Source organism: Osmerus eperlanus, unplaced genomic scaffold (assembly GCF_963692335.1).
Source record: "Osmerus eperlanus unplaced genomic scaffold, fOsmEpe2.1 SCAFFOLD_507, whole genome shotgun sequence".
Classification (NCBI taxonomy): Eukaryota; Metazoa; Chordata; class Actinopteri; order Osmeriformes; family Osmeridae; genus Osmerus; species Osmerus eperlanus.
In genome coordinates, this window is record NW_026911029.1 from 10,001 (window position 1) to 19,016 (window position 9,016).

Genomic DNA, 9,016 nt, shown 5'->3' on the forward strand with positions numbered 1-9,016 from the left:
GCGTTGGACAGCCGGTATTAATGAAGAACAGGCTCTCACTCTCCTCACCCTTCACAACATGTTTACCCACAGTGGGGTCACTCTCCCAGAACCAGCCAGCTCTCTGAAATCAACCAGAACCCCAACTACTGCCCTCAGCACTCCATCACTCATCCACTGGCTGGCTGGCTGGCTGGCTGGCTGACAGGCTGGCTGACTGGCTGAAGGCTTCCCCTCCCCCCCTCCTCCTCTTTCTCCTCCTCCTCCTCTCCTTCCCCTTCCCTCCTCCTCTCCTCCCCCTCTCCAGAGCTGATGTATGTAGGTGACATTTCACCGGGAGCAAAAAACCGTGAGGATGTCTCACGGCAGTGAGGCGCCATTTGGGATTGAATAATTGCCTGTGTCTGAGGGGCCATCTTGCAGCGAGCGGTCTGAGGAAGACGTGAGGGAAGAGGAGGAAGAGAAGTAGGCCAAGACGAGAGAGACAGACGAACACCGCTGAGGGTGTCAGCCTCACATCTCCTTCACAGGGAGAACACGCTCTACATCCCTGCCTCACCAGACGGGCACCTGATAGAGGGGAAGTCGTGACTCCTGCTGCCCCCCTCTGGCAGCAGGAGGGGGGACAAGACTTCTGCTGTAACCCCCCCAGGTCATTACACTCACCTGACACCACTTCCCTCAGGCTCTGTAACCCCCCAGCCAGGCTGAACTCTGTCTGTGCTTTATCCTCCAATCCTCTAATCCTCTAAATAAATGGCACCTCTACCCACATGTGCTGCGAGAGTATACGTGGGGCCCGACACTTACAATGTAGAACTAGACTATAGGTGATTAGGTCCTATAAGTGATGAGTTATAGAACTAGACTATAGGTGAGGTAAGTTTTTTAACGTTAGACAACTCTGATATTTCTAGTCTGCTCAACTCAGAACCAACACCGGCTTTCCTTTGACTGAGCTATTAGCCCGAAAGCTAACGTTTATGCTAGCAAGATTAAAAGGCAATAACATTGTGTACGGTTGACAAACAGTAAATATAATTGTACAGTATGTTTGTCAAGAAGATTTGCTAGCTAACCAGCCATGTCACTGTCCCAAAATCAATATCAAGATTTTCACGAACAAAGTATCGACCATATACTAGTACGGCTGCAGCCTGTTGAGCGAGTTGAATAGCAAATGGATGTGAGATGACCGCATCAAAGTTGACATATTCTCCAAACAGTAATTATTATTTGACAGTATGTTTAACAACAAGACTAGCCAGCTATCGAGCCATGTCATTGTCCCCAAATAAAATCAAGATTTTTAAGAAGAAAATAATCGGCCATGTGTAGAGTTGCTACTGTCGTGTTGGCCGCTTTTTGACAGACAGTTTTGCTGCAATTACGTAGTAGGTGTCCGTACATCACCGGATAATGTACACCCCTGCAGCCAATCAGAATCGAGTATTCACCCAGACCATAGTATAAAGGTGATTATGTAGACGTTATAAGTGATAAGTTATAGAACTAGACTATAGGTGATTAGGTAGACGTTATTAGTGATGAGTTATATAACTAGACTATAGGTGATTAGGTAGACGTTATAAGTGATAAGTTATAAAACTAGACTATAGGTGATTAGGTAGACGTTATAAGTGATAAGTTATAAAACTAGACTATAGGTGATTAGGTAGACGTTATAAGTGATAAGTTATAAAACTAGACTATAGGTGATTAGGTAGACGTTATAAGTGATACGTTATAAAACTAGACTATAGGTGATTAGGTAGACGTTATTAGTGACGAATGATCTAACTAGGCTGTAGCTGACGCAGAAGCTATAGATGGTTTTTACCGGACAGTGCTGTAAAATACTGCAGTGCTCCAAACATGGAGTGTGCGTGTGTGTGTGTTTGTGCGCGAGCGCGACCGTACTGTTGTAGGTGATGTTGAACCCCCTCCCGGACATGGAGTGGTCGGCCTGGAACTCCAGCCGGAGGACGTTGGTGTTGGAGGTGAGGTGGGAGGGAGACTCGGCCCCGGAGAAGCGGCCCAGCACGCCGGCGTCCAGCATCTCGCCGTCCTTCACCGTCAGGAAGTCGTACGGCGCCTCCAGGTCAAAGTCGTTGAAGGCCAGGTGGATTCGGCTGCCCGGGTCAGACAGGATCAGCCACACGCAGTTCATGTTGTTCCCGTAGCCTTCTGGGTAATCCGGCGAGAGGACGGTGCCCATGGGGGCGGTGAAGTTGGACAGGCACGGGACTGGGGGGGGACGGGGACGAGGGGGGAGGGGGGGAGGAAGAGGGGGGGAGGAAGAGGGGGGGAGGAAGAGGGGTGGGGGGGATCGTTCATGTGCGGTTCACGAGTGGTCGGTGTGTGGTTCATTCTGTGTGTGGTTCACAGTATGTATGGTTCACACTGTACGTAGATGGTTGTGTGGTCGGTGTGGGTTGTGTGTGGGACTCACAGATGCACATAGGGATGTTGGCAGACCACTGGTTGTTCTCCTGGCAGGAGATGGTCTTCTCGCCGATGAGCTCGAAGCCAAACTGGCACTCGAAGCGCAGCACGCCCCCGTTGGAGAAGCTGTCCCCCTCGCGCATGCCGTAGAGGGGCGTGCTCGGGTCTCCACAGCTCTCCTTATCAATCTCTGGATGGGGGGGGGGGGGGGGGGGATTATGAGATTTAGTCTTGTTTACACACACACACACACACACTCATTCTTACATATGTGTGCGTTACATGTGTGGGTGGGTGTACATGTGTGGGGTGTGTGTGTGTGTGTGTGTGTGTGAGGGTCTCTGTAATACATCTGCGCAGACAGCACAGCACAGGGTCAGAGTTGACCCCAGACCCACCCCTCCCCCCTCCGCTCCCCTGTGCGCTCTCTCACCAGCGCTAAGAAAACTCCAAGAAATCATATGAATGTGGTGGTGGTGGTGGTGGGGGGGGGAGTTAGGGGGGATGGCAAATGATATTAAGGCTGGATCAGTGTGAAGCTAGGGGCTAGGGGGGGGGGAGCACCCTAGGTGTAATAGAAGTCTTTGGAAGTGTGATATATTACATTAATTTCCATCATGACACCCTCTTTATGGGAGGCACAATACGAGGCGGGCAGCTCCGTCCGGCTTGCGAGGGGTGTGTGGGTGTGTCGGTGTGTGTGTGGGTGTGTGTGTGGGTGTGTGTATGCGTGCGCGTGAGTGCGTTTGTGAGCGCCTGCCTGTGCGTCTTGTGAGAGAACGTGCATGCGCTTTCGTGAGTGGGTGCGTGTGCGGCCGTGCGTGTGTTCGTGAGTGTGAGGGTGTGTGTGTGTGAGTGTGTGTTTGTGAGTGTGTGTGTGTGTTTATTGCTGCTGTGTTTTACAGCTCGGCGAGAACAGAGAACAAATTGCCTTAGAATCTGAATAATCCCACGGCAGGCTTACACACAAGGTCATCCACCTGGGCTCCCCTGCCCAGACAGCTGAGTGTGTCTGTGTGAGTGTCCGTGTGTGTTGCTGTGTGTGTGTGTACATATACATTTGTACATCAAGATCAATGTTGCTCTGATCAGACCAGATATTCGGTCAATACTGCATACACACACGCACACATACCCCCCCCCCCCCCCCCCCCAACCCCCACACACACACATAAGCATGCACTCTTCCAGGCGCACACATTTAGATCGACAACTCAACACACACACACACCACACCGCCCTCCTCCGCACACACATTAAAGTAGGGATTTAGAATGCTTCAGTAGATCTGGCTTCTAGCATGTCTTCAGGCGCCATCCTGGTGCTGCGCTGCAGTAATGTGTTTGAGACAGAGCTTCTAATTGTGACTAGTGTTCCTCCCTTGTGTTCCAGCCGCATTCCTCACAAGCCTGGCTGAGGCTTAATGGCCATAATTAGCAGCATGTTTTAATTACCTCATGCTGAAATTCACTCAGAAAACCACAAACCACTCTCCGGTTTTCTATTGAGAACGACATCATGTTTCTCATATAATCTGCCTCCTCCTTTCCTCTCCCCTTCCTCTCCCCGCCTTTCCTTTTCCCTCGACTCAGCTCGTTCTCTTCCTCATTCTCTCCTCTTCTCTCGTGTCCCTTTTTTCGCTGTCCCCTTTTCTCCCTTGACCCGTCTCTCACCCCATCCGTCCCTCCATCTCAGAGCTTTTTAATCCGATTCTTTAGTACCCATCCTCTCAGTGGCTGCTATGAGAGACGAGCTGGAGAGGCTGGCTCATATAAAAGACTCCATTACGCCTTCTCATGTAAAACCTGCTGATATGTGTAAAAACCTGACACTTGACAGAGATGGATGGAGAGGAAAGGAGGGGAGGGGGGGAGGAGAGGACTAGAGGAAAGAGAAAAGGAGAAGACAGGAGAGGAAGGGAGAGGAGAGGAGAGAAGGACAGGTGTGAGGTGTTGGGTGTGGGGTGTCACGTGGGCTGGGTCTCCTCCTATCTGTCTGTCTGTCTGTCTGTCTGACTGTCTGTGTGTTTGTCTGTCTGTCTGTCTGTCTGTGTGTCTGTCTGTGTGTCTGTCTGACTGTCTGACTGACTGTCTGTCTGTGTGTCTGTCTGTGTGTCTGTCTGACTGTCTGCATGCTGGTTCAGACAGACGTGCTATCTAATGAAAATGAATCCTACGTTCGGGGAGAGAGACAGCTTGCGGATCGTTTACCGAGCTAGACTGAGTCTGGCTACGAGGCGCTTCTCTGGAAAGAACACAGGCGTTCTCTCCAGAGCTTCGTCTTCATGGATTTAGCTCCATAACATGGCATAAACACATCATATTTAATTAATATCTCGCTTGCCGTTAATGTTTAATGCTGTGTGTTTCATCAATGCTTTATGCCTGACCGTAAACATGCCGCTCGCCATGTTGGGAGGGCGATCCTCCCTCTCTCCACCCAGACGAGGACAGGGGGGGGGGGGGGGGAGGACAGGGGGCGTTGCTCTATAGCAGGGGTGTCCAACTCATTTTAGTTAATGGGCCAAATACTGCCCACTTTGATCCAGATCCAGTGGGCCAGACCAGTAAAATCATAGCATAATAATGCATACATAACGACAATATTTCTCGATGTGTAAATCATTGGTGAAGGTTTTTTGATGATAAACCCTATTTTAAGGTCTTTCTACAATAAACTAGAAACATAAAGACCAAAAACTCAGACATCAGCCTACTGTTTATCTCCTCTGCTGATTCCCTCGCTTTGTGACACGTCTGACGTCAAACGCGTCACAAAGCGAGCAGGGAGCGCTGCTGCCTGTGGAAATGAGCGCTTCTGCCTCCGGAGCAGACATCGCATTTACGCTGGTTTTGAAGCAATTACTGGTTCGATTAAAACATTTACATTTACTCATTTAGCAGACGCTCTTATCCAGAGCGACTTACAGTAAGTACAGGGACATTCCCCCCGAGGCAAGTAGGGTGAAGTGCCTTGCCCAAGGACGTCATTTGGCACGGCCAGGAAACGAACCAACAACCTTCTGATTAATAGCCCGACTCCCTAACCGCTCAGCCATCTGACCCCCCCATTTACGAAACCTTTGTACTCATAAACCGCCATATTCGGATTCGGAATAGCAGTTACTTTTATAGAAATGTCTTTCTGTAATTTTCAAACTTAGCAAAGACATCCGACGGGCCGAGCTGGACCACCCCGGCCCGCGGGCCGTATGTTTGACACCCCTGCTCTATAGGGAGGGAGGAGGGGTGGATAGCACACCCTCTCACACCACGCCACACCCCTGAGGGTGGGGGAATAGATCCAGGTTGAGACAACGTTGTATCAGGGGGGTGACCGCTAACGGTCGCTAACTGTCGCTAACTGTCGCTCCTTGAAACCAACAACTGTTGCTACCCATCTTAAAATGCAATATGTCACAACATTTTCTTTCATCGAACTGAAATTGTACACGATGACAAAGAACTATGCAGACATAAATCCACGAAGAGGCTACATTTAGCCAATGTGACAACATAATCCTCCATAATCCATTCAGTTTTCCCCCTGTCAGTGTCCATAAGCAATTCACCTCAACAAAATATGCAGAGGCTCGAAGGTAATCACCAGACATCTCTCATCCTCATTTATTGATCCTAGTCCATGGACAGAAAGCACAATACACGTAATATCTCTCTATATCCTGTGTCACTTCCTGTCTGTGTACGTCCTGTCAGTGTGCTTCCTGTCTGTGTACACCCCGTGACACTTCCTGCCTGTGGACTTCCTGTTCCACTTCCTGTCTGGGGACTTCCTGTTCCAGCATAGTTGTCTGACTGCTGGTGTAACAAAGTGCTCTGCTGGTCCCTGCTGCCTCAGCAAACACAAACATCAGACTCGGCCTACAGCCTCCAGCACCAACATGACTCATTCCCCACAATCCTCGGCTGACAGGAAGACAGCACATAGCCTGGGAGTGCTCTGTTCCCAGCCTGGAAGGGACTGTTAGATCATAGCTCTGAGCTGACACACACACACACCTCCACACAGACACACGCACACACACCCCAGGGTTCAGAGTGAGGGAGTTACAGATAAAAGGCTTCTTTCTGTTCCTGCAGGACTCGATCATAAAGTCTCCCTCTTTCTCTCTACCTCTACTTCTCTGTCTGAAAGCCCTACAGAATGACTCCTTCCTCTACAAATCTCTCTCTTTACCTCTCCCCGTGTGCCTATCTCGATACCTCTCTCTCCACCTTTCCTTTTCTCTCTCCCTCTTTCTCTGCCTTTTTTTCTCTACCTCTCCTCTCCTTTCTACCCCCTCTCTCTCTCTCTCTCTCTCTCTCTCTCTCTCTCTCTCTCTCTCTCTCTCTCTCTCTCTCTCTCTCTCTCTCTCTCTCTCTCTCTCTCCCTCTCTCTCTCTCTCTCTCTCTCTCTCTCTGTCTCTCTCTTTCCCTCTCTCTCTCCCTACAGCTAGTAAAGTAATCCTCATTCTCTCTCTCCCGTCTCCTCTTCCTGTCATTATTATATCACTCCGCCACCAACACCGATCACAGCTAGGACTCTGTGTGAGTATGTGTGTGTGAGTATGTGTGTGTGTGGTGTGTGTGAGTGAGTGTGTGCGGTATGTGTGGTGAGTGTGTGCTCTAACGGGGCGTCAAGGCGTCAGTGACCCCAGGGTTAAACTGAGAGGTCAGCGGGTCACCAGGCTTGCTGCTGTTGGACATGCTGTCAGGCCGACAGCACACTCACACAGGCTAGTCTATCAGCCCGACGGCACACACACTTTCTCTCACACACACAACACACACACACCACACACACTGGCTAGTCTATCAGCCCGACGGCACACACACATTCTCTCACACACACACACACACACTGGCTAGTCTGTCAGCCCGACAGCTCTGCTGTTCCACCACATCTACTCACTCTAAGACAGAGAAGCAGCCAAGGGTGTGAGTGGGGGGGGGGGGGGGGGGGGGGGGGCGGGGTGAGCGTGTGTGGTGCGCGTGTGTGAGAGTGTGATGTGTGAGAGAAGGAGAGAAAGAGAGAAAGATGGAGAGATGCAACCAGTGAGCGAATCAGCCGTTTTGACATGTTGGTATAGTTGCCTCTGGTCTGCTGCTGTCCTCATTGCTTCTCTGTCCATCTCTCATCTCCTCCTCCCCCCCTATCCCCCCCCCTGCCTCTCTCTCTCCCTCCCTCGCTCTCTCTGTCTATCAGTCTTCCTCTGCCTTTTTCTCAGAATCACACGTACCCCCCCCCCCCCCCCCCCCCAACACACACACACACGCCCTCACACACAGACACCCTTCCTACCTTTGTAGTTGATCTTGAACCCTATGGAGCCCACGCTCTCGTCTGATTGGAGGTGGAGCCACATCTGGTGCGTCATGCTGACGATGAGGTCTGGAACGAAACTCCCCGATAAGCTGCCGGGCATAATGACAGTGTCAGCATGATGAAACACACTCAGTACAACACTGAACATGTGTACAATACAAGAGTTACCATGTACAGGGTCATGTATGAAGCATGTTGAGTTACTATGTATGTGGACATGTTTGTAGCTTGTTGAGTTACTATGTACAGGGTTGTGCATGTAGCATGTTGATTTACTATGTACAGGGTCATACATGTTGTTTGTTGAGGTACTATGTACATTATGTTCATCATTATGTATGTAGGATGATGAAGTGTGGGACATGGATAGATGCATCGATGTATGTTGAGTGTGTCATAAATCATGTATGTAAACATGTGCCATGATCATTTGTGTAAAGTGTGTGGCAGCATGTATAATTATCACGTGTGTCACATTTACAGTATAATGACCATGCATGCAGCATGTATCAGGAACACGTTTGTAGCGTGTGTGTTGCGTGGATACTTTTTTCTTTGATATAGTGTGTGTGTATCATGCATGTGGCATGTGTTATGGCCACCTGGCATGTAGCATGTTGAGGTACTCACACTTGCAGGATGGTTTTGGGGTCGCCACCTCCCCTCCGTCCCCGATGGTCAGCGAGTCGTACGCGATCTCCAGGTCAAACTCCTCAAAGTTGATCTGAATCACCTGAATCCCACACAAACATGAATCTGAATCAATTAATCACACCCAGAGGTGAATCCGAACCACCTAAATCACAGCCAGACGGGGGCGAATCGGAAATCGCTGGAGTCGCACAGACTTAAATCTGAATCAAACTGATTCACACACAGATATGAATCGGAATCACTCGCATCACGCACAAACGGAGATTCATCTGAATCACACAGGAAGGTGAATTGATAGTCGTTAAAAGTGAACCATTCAGGCTAGTTTGAGTAACTTGAGATAGGCCTTAGCCCCTCCTTCATTTCCAGTTCTGCCCGGCCCTCGGCCATACAGGACTAAATTACAGCTATTTACTTAAATGATCTGGAACTAAACGCCCATTTCACTCATGTAGAAGACTTTAGAAACACCCACCAGAATCAGGGAATAGTTCACTTCTCAATGCACCACTGCTCTCACTCTCTGTCTCTCTACCACTCTCTATATCTCCCTCTCTCTCTGTCTCTCCCTCTCCCTCTCTCTCCCATCTCTCTCTCTCTCTCTCTTCTCTCT

At 49.8% G+C, this 9,016-nt stretch overlaps 1 protein-coding gene across 1 annotated transcript in view; it reads right to left on the reverse strand.

The window, feature by feature from the left end:
- LOC134015497 (CUB and sushi domain-containing protein 3-like) overlaps window positions 1-8,505 on the reverse strand; it is a gene marked incomplete at its 3' end in the record, with an annotated part of 14,220 nt that extends 5,715 nt beyond the window's left edge. Inside the window, exons 1-4 of the mRNA XM_062455034.1 lie at window positions 8,380-8,505; window positions 7,726-7,838; window positions 2,432-2,614; window positions 1,900-2,226 (exon numbers count right to left, since the gene is read on the reverse strand). Of these exons, the coding sequence (XP_062311018.1) occupies window positions 1,900-2,226; window positions 2,432-2,614; window positions 7,726-7,801 (586 nt within the window). The remainder of the gene's footprint in view (window positions 1-1,899; window positions 2,227-2,431; window positions 2,615-7,725; window positions 7,839-8,379) is intronic.
- Window positions 8,506-9,016: the final 511 nt, after the last annotated feature.